This window comes from Salmo salar, chromosome ssa09, assembly GCF_905237065.1.
Source record: "Salmo salar chromosome ssa09, Ssal_v3.1, whole genome shotgun sequence".
Classification (NCBI taxonomy): Eukaryota; Metazoa; Chordata; class Actinopteri; order Salmoniformes; family Salmonidae; genus Salmo; species Salmo salar.
The window spans coordinates 123818070-123839748 of NC_059450.1; the positions used below are offsets into that span (position 1 = coordinate 123818070).

Consider the following 21679-nt stretch of genomic DNA (forward strand, 5'->3'; position numbering starts at 1 on the left):
AATAAACAGCAAGTCTTTCTCCTACCTCCCAGCCTTGGGTGGGGTCTCTCAGGCACGCCCGCTGCTCACCCACGTACGGTCCTAAGCGCTCGCCCACGTCCACCGTCCTCCGTGCCCAGATGCCCAGGCCGCCGCCGACACCGGGGATGCCCGACTGGCGCAGCTGGAAGTCGGGGGGAACGGGCATCTCGTCCTGGGGCATGTAGAGGGCAGAGTGGAAGGGGGACGGCTCCAGGGGAGAGGCGTCATCGTCAGCGGAGAAGCCAGGGGAGGGGGAGTCCTCTGCTGGGGGGGCCGAGGTTGGTGCCGCAGGGTCTCCGTCCGATACACACACATCATCCAGGACATCAGAGGGGTAAAGGGCAAAGTCCTCACCATTACCTGATGGAGAAAGAGAGAGAGAGAGAGAGAGGCAGAGAGAGAACTTGAGGGCGAGGCTCTAGCATTTTTACCTAAAGTACAGCATCAGTGTAGACTTATTTTACCAGGTAAGTTGACTGAGAACACATTCTAATTTAAAGCAACAACCTGGGGAATACACTACATCACCAAAAGTATGTGGACACCCCTTCAAATTAGTGGATTTGGCTATTTCAGCCAAACCCGTTACTGACAGGTGTATAAAATTTGTGCACATAGCCATGCAATCTCTGAAGAGCTCAGTGACTTTCAACGTGGCACCGTCATAGGATGTCACCTTTCTAACAAGTCAATTCGTCAAATTTCTGCCCTGCTAGAGCTGCCCCGGTCAACTGTAAGTGCTGTTATTGCGATGTTGAAATGTCTAGGAGCAACAACGGCTCAGCCGCGAAGTGGTAGGCCACACAAGTTCACAGAACGGGACCCCCGAATGCTGAAGCGCATAGCGTCATCTGTCCTCAGTTGCAACACTCACTAAGTTCCAAACTGACTCTGGAAGCAACGTCAGCACAATAACTGTTTATCGGGAGCTTCATGAAATGGATTTCCATGGCCGAGCAGCCGCACACAAGCCTAAGATCACCATGCGCAATGCCAAGCGGCAGCTGGAGTGGTGTAAAGCTCACCGCCATTGGACTCTGGAGCAGTGTATACACTTTCTCTGGAGTGATGAATCATGCTTCACCATCTGGCAGTTCGACAGACGAATCTGGGTTTGACGGCTGCCAGGAGAACGCTACCTGCCCCAATGCATAGTGGCAACTGTAAAGTTTGGTGGATGAGGAATAATATTCTGAGGCTGTTTTTCATGGTTCGGGCTGGGCCCCTTAGTTCCAGTAAAGGAAAATCTTAACGCTACAGCATAGAATGACATTCTAGACAATTCTGTGCTTTCAACTTTGTGGCAACAGTTTGGGGAAGGCCCTTTCCTGTTTCAACATGACAATGCCCCCGTTCACAAAGTGAGGTCGGTGTGGAAGAACTTGACTGGCCTGCACAGAGCCCTGACCTCAACCCCATCGAACACCTTTGGGATGAATTGGAACGCCAACTACAAGCCAGGCCTAATCACCTAACATCAGTCCCCTACCTCACTAATGCTCTCATGGCTGAATGGAAGAAAGTCCCCCCAGCAATGTTCCAACATCTGGTGGAAAGCCTTCCCAGAAGAGTGGAGGCTGTTATAGCAGCAAAGGGGGAACCAACTCCATATTAACGCCCATGATGTTGGAATGAGATGTTCGACAAGCAGGTGTCCACATACTTTTGGTCATGTAGTGTAGTTACAGGGGAGAGGAGGGGGGGATGAGTGAACCAATTGGAAGCTGGAGATGACTGTCCTACAAGTACAGCATCAGGGTAAACTGGGTAGCCTATACTTATAGTCTATGAGTTTCTAACACACGGATGCAAAACAAGTCAATAATCATGTAATCAAGCACAAATCAATGACACATTACAACGTGGCCCTATGAGAGTTATGAGAGAGGCTTCTGCCTTCTCCGACCCGGAGTGAAAAATCAGTCCCCCCTCACTTACGACCTACAACCTAACACTAAGGACCATGAGGAAGGATCATCTCTACATATTCCATTGAACATAATATGGTAAAATAATATAGGTCAAAGCACAAATATTTGACCAGTAAGGGCCGTTCAAATAAACAGGAGAGGGAGGAAAGTGGTGCAGGGCTGTAATAACAGGGCCAAGGGTCTGAAGAGACGGAAAGTGCTTGATCCTACTGTGATACTAGAGTGGCCCAGTAACACACCTAACAGAGAGAGAGAGAGAGAGAGAGACAGAGGGAAGGAGAGAGAGAGATACAGAGAGAGAGAGAGAAAGAGAGAAGGAGAGAGAGAGAGAGAGAGAGAGAGAGAGGGAAGGAAGGAAGGAAGGAAGGAAGGAAGGAAGGAAGGAGAGAGAGGGAGGGAGAGGGGGGTTGAGAGAGAAGGGGGTACTGAGAGAGAGTGAGAGAGAGCAAGAGAGAACAAGAGTGAGAGCGAGCGAGGGATAGAGAGAGTCAAGAGTCAAGCAGCCACTGGTTCAGATTTTTTGGCTAGCCGTGGGCTGGGCTTGGTGCTGGGTGGGTCCACAGGGTCCACTGTAGCATTGTGCTGCTCTAAACTGTTTTATATTTCCCTTTCCTGACCTTCATCACTCAGCTGCCGAGGAAGGAAGCTGAGGCCGGGTCGGCGGAGGTTAATTGTGAGTAAAGTGAGAAAGGACACCGCAGGCTGACCCTCGAACCCTCGCCGGACTGCTTGGGACTGGGCCGCACGTGGCAGACGAGCCCTGGCGAAGAGTTGTGGTCCACCCTCTGTTACAACACCGACACAGACGTACAGGTGACAATACAGCTTTCACACTATAAAGCCGAAACCAAACTATGCTGGCTTTTCACATTGTCCTTTCCAGCATGGTTCTGGCAACTGTCGTGGGTGGATGCGTAACCAGGCCAGCTCAGCTTGGTTTGGGTCAGTAGTGTGAAAGGGTACTCGTCTCAGATGACACTGTACACCCTACACTACTACTACAACTACTACCAGAGCACTATGGGGTTCTGATGGTGCACTATAGAAAATAGGGTGTTATTTATGCCCACTGTATGTCTGCTAGTCGACTAGTGTCTCTGCCAAAGGACTTATTCATAGTGCACTACTTTTGACCCCATAGACCGTCCTGTGTTTACAAACATTGTCGCACAAGGGTGATGCATGCAAGTTGGTGGCAGAACACGGAGCATTTCTTATAGAATGGCAGAAAAAAAGCCTGCTTATTTATTTAACTAGGCACGTCAGTTAAGAACAATTTCATATTTACAAAGACGGCCTAGGAACAGTAGGTTAACGGCCTTGTTCAGGGGCAGAATGACAGATTTTTACCTTGTTAGCTCAGGGATTCAATCTTGCAACCTTTCGGTTACTGGCCCAATGCTCTAACCACTAGGCTACCTGCCTCCCCTACACTCTAACCACTAGGCTACCTGCCTCCCCTATTATAAGTGCATTTCACACTACTTTTTGGATTATAATTGGATTTTAAGGCTCGTATCAATGTCCTGCTTAATATAATGTTTGTGTCATCATCGAAAATCAACTGAATTACAGTATACTTAAAACAAACACTTCAACACTTTAAAATGGGTCTTTGGCTAGCTTTTGCTACAGCCTATGTCAATGAGCGTTAGCATTCTAGCTAACAACTGCTGCATCCAAAATAGTTATTTCGCAAAGATCACAATCAAATATAATCTTAATGACTGTTCAAGCAACAATCAAAACATCATTGTAAGCGTATGAGAACCCCAAAAAGTGATTTTGTTTAGAAGTAATCAGAACGTAAATCTAGGCTATGTTGAATGGGCGCAGATGGCGATGGCTTTCTTACTGCAGCTAAGAGTCGCGTGTATCTGTTATTGACGTCAGTGTGTCGTGTACTGGAAAGGGGTCTATTACTTTAGGCCTCCTCTGGTCAAAAGTAGTACACTATGTAATAGGGAATGAAGGAGTAATTTGAGATTAGCCCTTAGCTTCGCCTGACATGCTATTCACCACGTAACGCACCCCTTTTGACTACTTTATCCACCCTATCACTATGGGGCTCTATAAGGCTCTGGTCAGAAGTAGTGCATTATGGGTCAAATTATAACTCCCTAACTTCCACATTTGCACTTAGTCTGCCATTGACATCAATCCATGACGAAGTAAAAATGAAATGGTCGTTAAGAACGAAGGTGTAATTTGAGAGTGGGCCCTAGCTAGGCCTACTGGGCCTCCTGCTGTGGACCCAGGGAGGACAGACAGACAGGAAACCCTCCACAGGAAGCAGCCTCTCCCCCTGGGTGACTGTGGCAGGCTGTGGCTAACGCGCTCTGACAGGCTGGGAGGGGCGGTGGGGAGGTGGGGTTGCTAATGAGGCTCTAGCTGCACATCCCTGTGCCTCGGTACATTCCTGAACGGCTGTGTGACACCGCACCGCCGTCGGCCTGGAACCTTTGATCCACACACACACACAGATGCACACACGGACGCACACACATAAAGAGACACACACCCTCACAGATGTAAAGACGCACAGACACACATGCATGCATAAACACACACAGATGCACGCACACGCGCACACACTACATACACACACCTCTCAACCTGCCTGTACCATGCCATCTGTCAAGTCGTTGTTTTGCGTATTTGAACAAGTGAACACTGCTGCTCATTTTAAGACATTCTGTTTCAAGCGACCTGTTTTCTACCGGTCAACAAGAGAGGGGGACATTTTACTGATGAACACAATAAGAATTGGGTTTGACTTGTTATCCTCATATGTTCTATACCCCCTGGGAGAATCCGACAGCGGCGACTACAAGGCTGAATGTTGGAATGGTTGGCAGCTCACAGACCAGGTCGGGATTCGACTGACGGTTTGTACTAAAACAAATCACATGAAGATCATCAACGTTCACTCTGGAGGTAGGACAGTGTAAAAAGGACTACAACAGTGTACTGCAAGTGTACAATCATCAAACGGAGTAGACACAACAAGCTTAGTTGTGAATACTGACTCGTCTTTAGAGATTCTGCCTGATGATCTGAAGGCCAGAACACAGGTCTTGGACAACAGGTCTTAACTGTACTTCTCTAACATCTTAACAGATGATGAAGGGTATTTCACTTGTGCCATTTCAAAAGGAGATCGATATTACAGCTACCTGACAATTGTTCTAATGTTTGTGCCTGAGTATCGAGTCTTCAAGCCAGATGAAACAGTGACTTTCCCCTGCATATCGAACCGACAAGATGCACTCTGGGAAACTCCACTAGGCGACATGGCCCAAGGGAAAAATAGTCAGAGGATGGACATGATGACTGACAGCCTAACAGGGAATTACTCCCTGATCATAAATGGGAGGTCGTCTGTGCTCCTAACACCACAAAGAGATCTGGAGGGAGATGTTCTAATTCTAGACTCTGTCAACTCCTCTGTGCACTTACCTGAGGAGCTGAGGGGCAGAGTGAACGTGTCTGACCCCAAGTCCTCTCTGCTCATCTCTAACCTCTTACAGACTGACAGTGGACTTTATTGGTGCAGGGTCAGGGAATGGAAAGAAGGGTTGGTCCATCTACTATGTGTTGACAGAAGCACCAACCTGTGGTATAACACATCCGACTCCTCTGGCATGCATGGAATCCTTTCGTCTACCAACGCAGTGAGAGCTTCACTGATTGGCGCTGTGGGCTACTGGGGGTGATGTGTGCTGTGATATCATTACGACTGAAGGGCAGAGAAGACAAGTCAAGCCTGTTGTGACTGGAGACGATGTGACTGGAGACGGAGAACAGAGTGCAGGAGAAGACCTCTATGAGAACCTGAACACTGCTGAAGACATCGTCTAACTATTATTACGTTTTCACTGGTTAGTAATAGCTGGTATATATCGGAGGTAGATTAGACCTTCTTATACATAGAAATGTAGAAAATTACATAGAAAATATATCCAAATTCTAGAGAATTATTATACAAATTATTCATACAGTATAACATTATTCAGAATTTATACAAGGGGTGGGTCTAATCCTGGAGGGTGATTGGTTAAAACCGCATTGCAGCCGGTGTCTATTCCACAAGTTACCACCGGCTGAGGCTATGATGTTGAAATGCCTATTTACTCTGTTCCATATCACTGCGCAATACACTGTCTCATCAGCCCAGCTAGACAATTTATGTACTTGATCTGCATTGTAAAAAGCATCTAAACATTATCTCCCATTTCATTTAGATTAGTAATTGGTTTTCAATAGCGGAGATTTGTATAAACATTGCTGTCTGTCTCTCCGACATTTGCAACATTGTGTCAGTATTGAAATGTGATCTCCAGCTGTCCCATACTAATGAACTTCTAGGGGTCGGGATGAGACATACAGGCAGGCAACTTTTCTCAGCCAGCTGAAATCACGAATTAGCTGAATTTTTATGAATATATACAAAGAAATGTCAATAGAAAACAGGTAAATCGAAACGAAGTGCAGCTGGTTCGCAGTCTTTCCAGCTTCAGTTTGAAGTGATTGTGTTAGCTGTGTTGTTGACTAGCTCCTCTGAACAACAATGTCCATACCAGTGTTGCCAACTTATCGACTTTGTAGCTATATTTAGCTAGATTTCAGACCCCTCTAGCGACACATTTTCAAAAAAGCGACTAATGACAAATCTAGCAACTTTTTCTGGTGTTATTGGAGAGTTTTGGAGACTCTGATGGGAAAGCACGTCTTGTTCTTACTCTTCTCAACGAGCAGCGGCTGCTGCCGTGGGCCCCACCCCCGTCCCAAAGCACTTACGGGCGGCCCAGTCCTCACGCAGCAGTCCCTCCCAGCTGCAGTCAGAGCAGGAGATGTTCACCCCTCCGCGTCCAGACTGCAAATGAATCACGCATGCGGGAAGCCGCCGCTGGCTGATCCCGCCCTTGCTTACATTAAAAAAATAAAAATTAACCTGAATTAGGGCCAGACAAGTTACCATAATTTTCTCACATTGCCATTGACAGTTTTTTTCTATTGTCTCTTTTTGGTCCATTTATATTGTTAATGTAGATTGTATACAAAAAAATCTAAAAATGTTATGGTTAAAAATGTTAATGTTTTACTGTGACTTGTAGACTCCTAAGTGGACTAAAAGCTTAAAAACCAAACTAAATTAAGAAAACTAAACAATTTTTTTTTTTTTTTTATAAAAACAAAGTAACTGCCACAGTATCCACAGAAGGTGGCGCCCCTCCTCGGTCGGGCGGCGCTCGGCGGTCGTCGTCGCCGGCCTACTAGCTGCCACCGATCTATGTTTCTGTGTCTTTTGGTTTTGTCTGTATGATCCACACCTGTTTCTTGTCTGCCATTAGTTAGGTTATTTAGTGTGTCTTTTCAGTTCAGGATTTCGTGCGGGATTGTTTTATGTCAACTCTGGACAGTTGTTAGTGAGTGCTGCGCTCGTTGTTATATATATATATATATTTACCGGGCTGCGCCCCGTGCGTCTTTTGTTTTGGGGACGTGTTTTCCCTAGTTGAGTTTATGTGCGCCCTGTGCCTTTCGGCTTCTTGTGTTGTTCCCGGATTTCCTATTAAAAACCACTATCACTCCGGACCTCTGTCTCCTGCATCTGACTCTGCCTCTCTACTGATCCTGGTAATCGTGACAGAATCCCGCACCACCGATGGAGTCAGCAGGAGCAGAAGCGCCGTCCGTGGCTGAGCAGGTGTCGCAACACGCCAGCCTTCTCCACCGCCTGGGCTCGGCCATGGACCAGGTGTTAGCCCGGTTGGAGAGCTGGGAGAGAGGTGCTTCCCCAGCCAGACCAGCTCCGGTTCCTCATCCTGCGCCCTCACCAACACACACTGAAGCGGGCTCCGGCGGTATCCGAATTACACCTCCCAGGGAATTCGATGGGACAGCCGCTGGGTGTAAGAGGTTTTTGCTCCAGTTAGAACTGTACCTGGCGACCGTCCGACCCCTTTCCTCTGACGAAGAGAAAGTGAGTGTCCTCGTCTCGTGTCTCACGGGTCGAGCCCTGGAATGGGCCAACACGGTGTGGGATGGCCCAAACTCGGCTCGGGGCAACTACCCAGAGTTCGGGGCGCGGGTGAGCGGCTATTCCACTTGAGACAGGAGACGAGGAGCGCTCAGGATTTCGCCCTGGAATTCCGGACTCTCGCCGCTGGATCGGGGTGGAATGAGCGGGCCCTGATAGATCACTATAGGTGCAGTCTTCGTGATGACGTCCGCCGGGAGCTGGCTTGTAGGGACAACACCACCACCCTAGACCAGCTGGTGGATTTGTCCATCAGACTGGACAACCTACTGGCTGCCCGGGGACGTTCCAGTCAGGGCCTGTTCGTTCCGCCTCCCAGCCCTCCTGCTCCACAGCCCATGGAGATAGGGGGAGCTGCGTTGAGGAGGACCGGAGGGGGGGGCCTCTCCTGCACCCACTGTGGGCGCAGAGGACACACTGTGGACCGGTGCTGGAGTGGTCCACCCGGGAGGTCGGAGGGCAGGCAGAGCACTACATCGACCCCCCAGGTGAGTCAGCACCAGCCACACCCAGAGCCCCCTGTGACCACATGTACACCTCAGTTTGTTTTCCTGATTTTTCCCCTCACTTCCAGTATAAGGCACTAGTCGATTCAGGTGCAGCTGGGAGTTTTATGGACCGTGGGTTAGCTAAGAAGTTAGGGATTCCCCTGGTTCAGCTGGACCACCCCTTCCCTGTGCACGCCCTAGATAGTCGACCGCTAGGGTCCGGCCAAGTGGGGGAGGTCACTGTGCCACTGGTTATGCTGATGTGGGGGGGCCATGAGGAACGTATCAGCTTATTCCTCATTGACTCCCCGGCGTTTCCGGTGGTACTGGGAATCCCCTGGCTAGCCACTCACAACCCTCAGATTTCGTGGAGGCAGAGGGCTCTTAAGGGGTGGTCGAGGGAGTGCTCAGGTAGGTGCATAGGAGTTTCCATCAGTGCAACCACGGTGGAAAGTCCAGACCAAGTCTCCACCGTGCGCATTCCCTCAGAATATGCCGATTTGGCTATCGCCTTCAGTAAGACGAAGGCGACTCAATTACCCCCCCATCGATGAGGGGATTGTGCGATAAACCTCCAGGCTGACGCGGCCCTTCCTAGGAGTCACGTGTATCCTCTATCTCAGGAGGAGACAGCGGCTATGGAGACATACATCGCTGAGTCCTTGAGACAGGGATACATTCGGCCATCTAAGTCACCCGTCTCCTCGAGCTTCTTTTTTGTGAAGAAGAAGGAGGGAGGTCTGCGCCCGTGCATTGACTATAGAGGTCTAAATTCTATCACAGTGGGTTTCAGTTACCCGCTACCTCTCATTGCTACGGCAGTGGAGTCATTTCACGGGGTGCGCTTCTTCACAAAATTTGATCTCAGGAGCACGTATAACCTGGTGCGTATCCGAGATGGAGACGAGTGGAAAACCGCATTTAGTACCACATCGGGCCATTATGAGTACCTCGTCATGCCGTATGGGTTAAAAAATGCTCCCGCCGTCTTCCAATCCTTTGTGGACGAGGTCCTTAGGGACATGCTTGGGCAGGGTGTGGTGGTGTACATCGATGACATCCTGATCTACTCCACCACACGCGCCGAGCATGTGTCTCTGGTGCGTAAAGTGCTTGGACGGCTGCTGGAGCATAACCTATACGTCAAGGCTGAGAAATGTGAGTTCTCCAAATGAGCCGTGTCTTTTCTGGGATATCGCATTTCCACCTCGGGGGTGGTGGTGGAATGTGACCGCGTTACGGCTGTGTGTAATTGGCCAACCCCAACCACTGTGAAGGAGGTGCAGCGGTTCTTGGGGTTCGCCAATTATTACCAGAGGTTTATCCGGGGGTTTGGCCAGGTGGCGGCTCCCATTACCTCACTGATGAAGGGGGGTCCGGTGCGGCTACGGTGGTCGGCAGAGGCGGACAGAGCCTTCCATCGTCTGAAGGTTCTGTTTACCAACGCTACTGTGCTGGCACATCCGGACCCCTCTTTGCCATTCATAGTGGAGGTGGACGCGTCCGAGGCTGGGGTAGGAGCAGTGCTGTCGCAGCGTTCGGGCGCTCCTCCGAAGCTCCGCCCCTGTGCATTATTTTCTAAGAAGCTGAGCCCGGCGGAGCGCAACTATGATGTGGGGGACCGGGAGCTGTTAGCCGTGGTCAAGGCTTTGACGGTGTGGAGACATTGGCTTGAGGGGGCACGTCACCCTTTTCTCATCTGGACCGACCACCGTAATCTGGAGTATATCCGGGCAGCGAGGAGACTTAATCCTCGTCAAGCCAGGTGGGCCATGTTCTTTACGAGGTTTCAATTTACCCTCTCGTACATTCCAGGTTCCCGGAACCGGAAGGCTGACGCACTGTCGCGTCTCTACGACACCGAGGAGCGGACCATCGATCCTACTCCCACACTCCCCGCCTCCTGTCTGGTGGCACCGGTGGTATGGGAGGTGGATGCGGACATCGTGCGGGCGGGTCAGTCAGAACCCACTCCACCTCAATGTCCCGTGGGTCTGAAATACGTTCCGCTTGGTGTTCGCGATCGCCTGATCCGATGGTCCCACATTCTACCCTCCTCGGGTCATCCTGGGGTGGAACGGACAGTGCGGGGCCTGAAGGGGAGGTACTGGTGGCCCACCTTGGTTGAGGATGTTCGTCATTATGTCTCTTCCTGTTCGGTGTGCGCTCAGTGCAAGGCTCCTAGGCACCTGCCGCGAGGGAAACTACAGCCCCTCCCCGTTCCACAACGACCTTGGTCTCACCTCTTGGTGGATTTCCTCACGGATCTCCCGCCGTCTCAGGGGAACACCACGATCCTGGTCGTTGTGGATCGGTTCTCGAAGTCCTGCCGTCTGCTCCCTTTGCCCGGTCTTCCTACGGCCCTACAGACCGCGGAGGCCCTATTCACCCATGTCTTCCGGCACTACGGGGTACCCGAGTACATCGTATCTGATCGGGGTCCCCAGTTCACGTCCAGGGTGTGGAGGTCGTTTATGGAGAGGCTGGGGTCTCGGTCAGCCTGACCTCGGGTTTCCACCCCGAGAGTAATGGGCAGGTAGAGCGCATTAACCACGATGTAGGCAGGTTTCTGCGGTCGTATTGCCAGGACCGGCCAGGGGAGTGGGCGCGGTTCGTGCCATGGGCCGAGATGGCCCAGAACTCTCAGCGCCACTCCTCTACTAACCTGTCACCCTTCCAGGTTGTGTTAGGTTATCAGCCGGTCCTGGTGCCATGGCAACAGAGCCAGACAGAGGCTCCTGCGGTGGAGGAATGAGTCCAGCGCTCAAAGGAGACCTGGGATGCTGTCCAGGAGTGTCTAAAGAGGGCTGGAGACCGACACAAGGAGAGCGCTGACCGCCACCGCAGTGAGGCCCCGTGTTTAACCCGGGGGACAGAGTCTGGCTCTTGACCCGGAACCTGCCCCTCCGCCTGCCCTGCCGGAAGCTGGGTCCGCGATTTGTGGGGCCGTTCAAAGTCCTGAGGAGAATAAACGAGGTGTGTTATAGGTTACAACTTCCTACATATTACCGCATTAACCCCTCGTTTCATGTGTCTCTCCTCAGGCTGGTGGTAGCTGGTCCGCTGCAGGACGCTGAGGTGCGGGAGATCCCCCCGCCCCCCCTGGACATCGGGGGGGGGGCCCGGCGTACACAGTCCGGGCCATCCTGGACTCCCGACGTCGGGTAGGGGGCCTGCAGTACCTCGTGGACTGGGAGGGGTACGGTCCGGAGGAGAGGTGCTGGGTTCCGGCGGTGGACGTTCTGGATCCAGGTATGCTGCAGGAATTCCACCGTCTCCGCCCGGATCGACCGGCGCCTCGCCCTCCGGGTCATCCCCGAGGCCGGCGTCGGCGCGCGGCCCGGGGAGGGGTACTGTCACAGTATCCACAGAAGGTGGCGCCCCTCCTTGGTCGGGCGGCGCTCAGCGGTCGTCGTCGCCGGCCTACTAGCTGCCACCGATCTATGTTTCTGTGTCTTTTGGTTTTGTCTGTCTGATCCGCACCTGTTTCTTGTCTGTCATTAGTTAGGTTATTTAGTGTGTCTTTTCAGTTCAGGATTTCGTGCGGGATTGTTTTATGTCAACTCTGGACAGTTGTTAGTGAGTGCTGCGCTCGTTGTTATATTTATATTTACCGGGCTGCGCCCCGTGCGTCTTTTGTTTTGGGGACGTGTTTTCCCTAGTTGAGTTTATGTGCGCCCTGTGCCTTTCGGCTTCTTGTGTTGTTCCCGGATTTCCTATTAAAAACCACTATCACTCCGAACCTCTGTCTTCTGCACCTGACTCTGCCTCTCTACTGATCCTGGTAATCGTGACAGTAACTCCGCCAGAGTGTTTCTTTTGGGTCACTTTTGCCGGTCCAAGCCCGGATAAAGCAGGAGGGTTGGAATTGTGACATAAAAAAAACAAGAATCAACAGAAGAAAGTTGTAGTTTGTAGTTCTAAACATATTTAGGGTCTTTTTTACTCACTTTTTGTCTCTCCCACGATGTTATTCCTCTCTCCTACAGTGTCCATCACATTACATGCACATGGCCAATCATGCAAATTAGGTGATGACGTCATTTAGCAACTTCTAGCGACTTTTAGGACAGCCAATAACTACTTTCCTTACTGAGGAGTTGGCAACAATTGTCCAGACGAGAGAGCACATTTTCTATGCCAGATCAAATCACGCCTCATTAGCTCATTGTTATGGATGTGTCCAAATAAATGTCACTAGAAAACAGCTTAAACAAATGCAAATGCAGCTACTTTGTTGTTATTCTGGCTGCACTGTTTGACGCGACTGTAAGTTAGCTAGCTAGCAAGCAAGGGATAAGAACGTTGTCAGCCAGTATGGCAATAGAATATTTAGAACAAACAACTGGGTCCTGTCCATAGATACAGAACAAAAAGACTTATCGAGTGGGTCGCGTGTCTGGCAACCGAACTGATAGAACGAACCACCAGCCGGCTTGGGTAGCAACCCTATTTTTGCTTCGGGACTATATCTTGCAGAAGGATGAAATACTAACACATTTATCAAAATAAAGTTTTTAATGAAAATATGCAGATTGATATTTGAATATGTTGGAAGCTGGTGTTTGGAGGAGATATTGGCATGGTTTGCCTGTATGTATCCTCCAAACACCAACTCCTCAGGCATTATCACTTAAATGGATACCATAGATCACCATGGAACCCATTCCTAAAGTGTGAATCTTTTATCATTTTATAATCTATGCATCCTGTTTCTTAATACCTAACCAATGCATACTGTACAGTTTATTACAAAGTAATATTGCAATGTTGAGCAAAGACAAATGTAACGTCCTGACCATAGAAAGCTTTTATTTTCTATGGTAGAGTTAGGTCAGGGCGTGACAGTTTTTTTTTCTAGTTTAAATTTTCTATGTTGTGTGGTTCTAGTTTATGTATTCCTATGTTGTTGTTTTTTGGGATGATCTCCAATTAGAGGCAGCTGGTCATCGTTGTCTCTAATTGGGGATCCTATTTAAGTTGTTGTTTTCCCCACGAGGTTTTGTGGGAGATTATTTTGAGGTAGTTTATGTTTCACCTCTTCGTCACGGTTTGTTATTTTTATTTTATTCGTTTATTTGTATGTCTTGCATAGTTTCACAGCCTTGGTCTCCTTCATCATACAACAAACGTGACAACAAAAAAGATGATAGAGAAAATGGCAGAGAGAAGAAGAGAGAGAAAATTCCAGATTGTTGTATTGGTTGTACATTTAAATTTTTTTATTGTGCATTTATCCTCAAACCTATCTTTGTTCATCTTCAATACCATATCTTATATGGTATCACGATTCAGTGTGTAATGGCATATTTTAAAACTTATTTTGCTTGTGTGAAAAAACAGACTAAACATCCAGTAATTTCTTGTGGTATTTTATATATTTCTGCGTTAAATCTGCATGAATATGCATGTGAATGCACAAGTAATGTTTGAAAAAGAGTTTCTCGTGTTTTCTCTTCAGTTTATTTTCTCTCGTATTTTCTCATCCGTCACCACGTCTATATTGCCATTGTGTTTGACACATACTGTGTGGGCCAGCATGTTTAAAGAGCAAAGCTTTTAAACGACTGTCGTGCTGGGCAGGCCCTGAAACCCAATGTGGCTCTACGAGCGTGTGTAATGATTTTCTGTGCAGGACTGTGTAACGTGGTTATAACCCTGGACATGAAGTTTGCCATATGGTTGAGACGAGGGCTTTTAAAAGTAACTGTATCCCTCCTATGCTGTTTCTCCTCTGACATTTCCCTCCGACTGGTCTCATAGTTTATATTTGATTTAGACCAGAAATTCCCCAAGTCTGGTCAATTCAAGCGGGGGAATAATTTTGATCAATAAACATATACATTTCAGAAAGGTAAACGTTTCCAAAAAGGAAAATATGCTGTGTTGAATGTTTTAAAAACGGTGGTTTTATCTTCAGATGAGAGATAAGTTTGGGGCTGCAGTTCTGTTCAGATCCTGTAGCGTTACATTTTGAAGGACAATTATAAGATATGAGAGTACAGACCATGAAGGGACGGCGTCGGCTGTTGAGAGTTGGGTTTTGTGTAGTATAATCATCATTTGTCTTCTATGCTATTGATGTTGATGAACGCCATAGATCAGTGGTCATAGTGTACGTGCCTGTAAGACCATGCGTGAGCACATGTTTAATTGTCTGTCTGCCTGTGTGTGTGTGTGTGTGTGTGTGTGTGTGTGTGTGTGTGTGTGTGTGTGTGTGTGTGTGTGTGTGTGTGTGTGTGTGTGTGTGTGTGTGCGTGTGTGTGTGTGTGTGTGAGTGCGTGCATGTGTTGGTGGGGCAGGCGGTGGGGGGGTGTACTGACTGAGGGCCATATACGTTTGTTTATTTGTTCAATCTTGGCGATTACCTCATCACTGCGAGCTGACGCCCTCCTTCAAAAAGAGGCCCACCAAAGGAATTCTGGGTAAAAAGGGGAACTCCAGCCAGAGGCCACATCCTTTACACGACGTTCATCAACATCAATAGCATAGATGACAAATGATGATTATACAACACAAAACCCAACTCTCAACAGCCAACGCTGTCCCTTCATGGTCTGTACTCTGAAATCTTATGTTAAAAAAGGAAGTGACATAAACGCTAAAAGTAAAAGTCTGTATTTGAAGCAGATCCCTAATACACAAGGCATTTTAGCACCAATGAAAAGAATGCTCTTACTCTCAAAATTTGTAGAACAGAAAGCCAAAGGCCATAATTATTCATACACACACACACACACACACACACACACACACACACGCGCACGCATGCACGCACGCATGCACGCACACTTGCACACACGTCCAGTGTTCTGCCGCTCACTCTCGACACCAAATTCATTCATTTTTATTAGGAGGGAAAACATTTGTTCCCGGGACGGTATCTGCATGGGCGAAATGATTTTCACCTCCGCCATGAGGCGTTGGGCGCCCCATACATCACGCCATTACCCGGAGCAGCGTCAAGCCAAGCCCCGCCGTCATCAGGGAGTGAATTAAAGATGATAAAAGGAGCTATTAATCACCGTGACAAAAGCCCTAATGGAGGCGTGACCTAGCCACTGCCTAGGGACGCCAGGGGACGCACCGGCGGGACAAACAGAAACATATGTTTACAGAGAAGTTAGCTACCTGTGGACATAGTCACACACAGACAGTAACACACTCATACATAAATGGCCTACTGTATCCCTCTATCACTCTCTCTCTCTTCCGCTCTCTCTCCCACTTTCTCCCTCTCTCTGTCTCTGAATATTTCTTGGGATGTACAGTGTAAAAGAAATGCACAAAAATATTTTTAAAAGCAGAGAGATTGACGTATAAGGGAATCAAACTCATCCCTCCACGACATAAATATTTAGCATGAAATCTTTGATAATAGACAACATATACAGTGTTAACCACATTGTGAGATCATACAAACTTGTATATTCAGCTGAGTCTCAATCCAGCTGATTGTTCAGTTAGTCATAGTCAGTGTACAGTGGCATAGCAAATCACTTATCGATCAGGCCAATCACAGAGAGCTATAGGCATGATTGACAGGGGTCTTTCCTTATGACATATGGAAATTAACTCCTCACATATGGGCGGGACTCAGCTTGTCTGCAAGGTTCATTTGATGACAGACAGGCACGCCCTTATAGCACAGATCACACATGATGATTGGGGCTGGGCGATATGGCCAAATGTCACGCCCTGACCATAGAGAGCCCTTGGTTCTCTATGGTGTAGTAGGTCCGGGCGTGACTAGGGGTGATCTAGTATATCTATTTCTATGTTGGTGCTAATATGGTTCCCAATTAGAGGCAGCTGTTTATCGTGACTAGGGGTGATCTAGTATATCTATTTCTATGTTGGTGCTAATATGGTTCCCAATTAGAGGCAGCTGTTTATCGTTGCCTCTGATTGGGGATCATATTTAGGTAGCTATTTCCCCACCTGTGTTTTGTGGGATAATGATTATTTGTTAGTGTGTTTGGGCACTATGTCCTCACGGTCTTTATAAGTTTTGTTATTTTGTTTTGTTAGTTTCACTTAAAGAAATATTTGGAACTATACTCACGCTGTGCCTTGGTCCACTCATTTCCAAGATCGTGACACCAAAATGTCATATCCCAATATTTTTCCGATTTTTGACAGTATGATGGTATTTGATGGTACTGTATGTTTCTGAATAATAAAAGTTCTAAATATTCTTTATGAACTAAATTAGGTTTTCGTGTCAAATCGCCAGTTGGCAACCCATCCGTTTTGAGATTAATTTACACAAACATTACATTGATTCACAGTGATAATTCTTCCAGTGTTCTCTGCAGTGCATGACCCTGGGATGGCAATACCTTCATTCTAAGTTATACATATTCACTTAGCTATACTGTACATAGTAATTGATCTTTTATAAATGTGTTAATTTACTGATAATCCTAAAAAATATATACAAATATATTCTATACACTTCCTTATTCTCTGCCCCTGTTGTTGCATAGAGATGTATAGAGATCACAACCACCCAGCTTTAGAGTAGTTAGAATGTCTATTTCCTTGCTTTTGAGAGGAGCTGGCTACTGTATCAGGAGACTTCTAGCAATTGCGCTAAACTAATTATATACTAACTCCAATAATCTCCAAACTGCACGCAGAGATATACAAATGGTATCCATGATTCTCGGTAAGTAGAAAAATAACACAAATTATGAAATCTTACAATATCCCTTTAAGCCATTATTGCTGCTGGATGTGAAATGGCCTCCTGCTCCTCCTGGCTTGTATGGGCCTCCCAGCATTTTTTAACCAGGTAGGCCAGATGAGAACAAGTTCTCATTTACAACTGCGACCTGGCCAAGACCCTAACCCTAACCCAAAGCAGTGCGACACAAACAACAACACAGAGTTACATATGGAATAAACAAACGTACAGTCAATAACACAATAGAAATATAATCTATATACAGTGTGTTCAAATGAGGTAAGATTAGGGAGGTAAGGAAATAAATAGGCCGTAGTGGCGAAGTAATTACAATTTAGCAATTAAACACTGGAGTGACAGATGTGCAGAAGACAATTGTGCAAGTAGAGATACTGGAGTGCAAAGGAGCAAAAATAAATAAATAACAATATGGGGATGAGGTAGTTGGATGAGCTATTTACAGATGGGCTATGTACAGCTGCAATGATCTGTGAACTGCTCTGACAGCTGATGCTTAAAGTTAGTGATGAGTCTCCAGCTTCAGTGATTTTTGCAATTCGTTCCAGTCATTGACAGCAGAGAACTGGAAGGAAAGGCGGCCAAAGGAGGAGTTGGCTTTGGGGGTGACCAGTGAAATATACCTGCTGGAGCGCATGCCACGGGTGGGTGCTGCTATGGTGACCAGTGAGCTAAGAAGGCGGGGCTTTACCTAGTAAAGACTTATAGATGACCTAGAGCCAGTGGGTTAGGCGACAAATATGAAGTGAGGGCCAGGGTATATGGGGCTTTGGTGACAAAACGGATGGCACTGTGATAGACTGCATCCAATTTGCTGAGTAGAGTGTTGGAGGCTATTTTGTAAATGACATCGCCGAAGTCAAGGATCGGTAGGATAGTCAGTTTTACGTGGGTATGTTTGGCAGCATGAGTGAAGGATGCTTTGTTGCGAAATAGGATGCCAATTCTAGATTTAATTTTGTATTGGAGATGCTTAATGTGAGTCTGGAAGGAGAGTGTACAGTCTAACCAGACATCTAGGTATTTGTAGTTGTCCACATATTCTATGTCAGAACCGTCCAGAGTAGTGATACTGGACGGGAGGGGAGGTGCGGGCAGCGATCGGTTGATGAGCATGCATTTAGTTTTGCTTGCATTTAAGAGCAGTTGGAGGCCACGGAAGAAGAGTTGTATGGCATTGAAGCTCGTCTGGAGATTAGTTAACACAGTGTCCAAAGAAGGGCCAGAAGTATACAGAATGATGTTGTTTGCGTAGAGGTGGATCAGAGAATCACCAGCAGCAAGAGCGACATCATTGATGTATACAGAGAAGAGTCGGCCCGAGAATTGAACCCTGTGGCACCCCCATAGAGACTGCCAGAGGCCCGGACAACAGGCCCTCCGATTTGACACACTGAACTCTGTCTGAGAAGTAGTTGGTGAATCAGGTGAGGCAGTCATTTGAGAAACCAAGGTTGTTGAGTCTGCCGATAAGAATGTGGTGATTGACAGAGTCGAAAGCCTTGGCCAGGTTGATGAATACGGCTGCACAGTATTTTCTTTTATCGATGGCGGTTATGATATCGTTTAGGAACTTGAGTGTGGTTGAGGTGCACCCATGACCAGCTCGGAAACCAGATTGCATTGCGGAGAAGATACGGTGGGATTCGAAATGGTCGGTAATCTGTTTGTTAACTTGGCTTTCGAAGACCTTAGAATGGCAGGGTAAGATAGATATAGGTCTGTAACAGTTTGGGTCTAGAATGTCTCCCCCTTTGAAGAGGGGGATGACCGCGGCAGCTTTCCAATATTTGGGGATCTCAGACGATATGAAAGGGAGGTTGAACAGGCTAGTAATTGGGGTTGCAACAATTGCGGCGGATATTGTTAGAAAGAGAGGGTCCAGATTGTCTAGCCCAGCTGATTTGTAGGGGTCCAGATTTTGCAACTCTTTCAGAACATCAGCTATCTGGATTTGGGTGAAGGAGAAATGGGGGAGGTTTGGGCAAGTTGCTGTGGGGGGTGCAGGGCTGTTGACCGGGGTAGGGGTAGCCAAGTGGAAAGCATGACCAGCCGTAGAAAAATGCTTATTGAAATTCTCAATTATCGTGGATTTATCGGTGGTAACAGTGTTTCCTAGCCTCAGTGCAGTGGGCAGCTGGGAGGAGGTGCTCTTATTCTCCATGGACTTTACATTGTCCCAGAACTTTTTGGAGTTTGTGCTACAGGGCGCAAATTTCTGAACCACCCACAGACATCTGGGTCATCACTGACACTACAGGTGACCTCTGACCTCTCAGCCCCTGAGTGAGATTTTTCTCTGAGAAACATCCCAGCAACATCCCTTTAATGTCATAGTTATAAAGTATTCCCCTGATACTGCTGTAAGGGATGAGGCATTGAAAGACTGAGAGATACATCATCCTGGTTAAATACACAGACACACTATAGCATCATATACTGTAGCATCATCATACCAAGGCTGACCAATACATACTGTTATACAGAGGGAACTGAATCAGGAGAGGGAGAGAGGGAGAGAGAGAGAGAATGAGAAAGAGCGAGACAGAATGAATGAGAGAGAGAGAGAGAGAGAGCGAGCGTGCGAGAGAGAGACAAACATCTCAAAAGGTTCTGACTGGGGTTTGGAATTGAAACTCTGACAGTTAAGAATAGTTTATTTATATTTTCTTAAATACTAGTAATTACAGTGTATTTATGAATGTTTACTTTCCTGGGTTTTTAGATGAGAGCATTGTGAAAGCGTTGTATGAGCGTTGTGAGTGCGTTGTGAGAGCACTGTGTGCCTGTGCCCTGGTGAGCAGCAGTAAGCTTCATAATTAACTGTGGCTTTGTGTCTTAATGAAGGCCTTAGTGCTGCTTTGTGGGAATCCAGTGGTTCCACTGGGCATACTCAACGGCTGAACGATGGAGGGGCCAACAGGGGCCCGAACAGGAGCTCCAACAGGAGCCAAAAACTGAGCAGCTCAGCAGAGCAAGAGCAGGGGAAAAGAGATATCACTCAACCAAGGAAACACATCGAGTCGAGTACGCTGAAGGCAAGCAAAATAACCCACAATATTTACTTCATATGTACTACAATATTTACTGTAGGTGTAGCACAATATATACTGCATGTGCACTTGAACAACAAACATGTACAGAACAAAACATTTATAGATGTTTAAATAAAGTAGCACTACATTTTAAACCTCTGAAATTCTAATTTCAAACTTTAGACACATACACATACTTAATAAGCTAAAACACACACACACACACACACACACACACACACACACACACACACACTGTGTGCTCTTTCCATGACATAGACTGACGAGGTGAATCCAGGTGAAAGCTAAAATCCCTTATTGATGTCACTTGTTAAATACACTTCAATCATTGTAGCTGAAGGGGAGAAGACAGATTAAAGAAGGATTTTTAAGCCTTGAGACAGTTGAGTTTCCAGTGTGTATCAAGAATGGTCCACCACCCAAAGGACATCCACCCAACTTGACACAACTGTGGGAAGCATTGGAGTCAACATGGGCCAGCATCCCTGTGGAACGCTTTTGACACCTTGTAGTACATGCCCCGATGAATTGAGGCTATTCTGAGGGCAAAGGGGAGGGGGGAGAGGGTGCAACTCAATACAAGGCAGGTGTCCTTAATGTTTTGTACACTCAATGTATACATATACACACGTACACACGTACATATGTACACACACACACACGAGGCAATCCTGACCAGAGCAGTGCACTTAGAGCGTGTTAATTAATGAGTACACTGTCTTGTGTTTTTTCTCCTGCCGCCTGTTAGTCAACTACTCCTCCACTCTCTCAATGGAAAACACTCAATTAAAGTCCCTGCACTAAGTCCACCAATTAACACCGTACAACAACTGAAAGTTAGGCCCGGTCCCTTTGTGAACACACACACACGCAGACACACACACACGCAGACACCTAATTAATTAGCATTAGTTGTGATTAATAATGAGGCCCCTTTCATGGACAATGTGTGTCGCTGATGGCAGCCTGACACAAAGGCGTCTGAGCAGACAACTGGATTCATCCTGGTAGCGCGGGGGGATTTTAACATGTTTCTCACAGGGCTGACAAATGACCTATTAATTATCTAATGTTGTCTGACAACAGGCGCTTGATAAAGATGTATGTTTGGGCGAGGTGGCGAGGGGAAGAGCAAGAGAAGGGGAGAGAGAGTGTGTGTGTGAGAGAGAGGGAGAGAGAGGGAGAGAGCGAGAGAGAGAGAGAGAGAGAGAGAGGGTTGACATGCATATAGATCACACCTCAGAGCCACTGTTGTAGGCTTCATCCCCTACCATAAACACACACACACACACACATTTTACACACCACACACACAAAACCAATCACAATCCATACTAATGCATATGCAGAAGGTTTCCAAATAAGCTCACACCACACGCACACGCGCACACACACACACTGTGAAGCCAGGGTTGAGGGTTCTCTAACCACAA

The 21679-nt window shown here is 47.4% G+C and overlaps 1 protein-coding gene across 17 annotated transcripts in view; it reads right to left on the bottom strand.

Annotated features, from left to right (window-relative positions):
• Window positions 1-21679, bottom strand: part of LOC106612562 (histone-lysine N-methyltransferase MECOM) — a 177850-nt gene that overhangs the window by 107114 nt on the left and 49057 nt on the right. For all 17 annotated transcript variants that reach the window (XM_014213830.2, XM_045724474.1, XM_014213817.2 and 14 more), the window contains exon 2: window positions 26-381. In XM_014213830.2, coding sequence (XP_014069305.1) covers window positions 26-381 — 356 coding nt within the window. The remainder of the gene's footprint in view (window positions 1-25; window positions 382-21679) is intronic.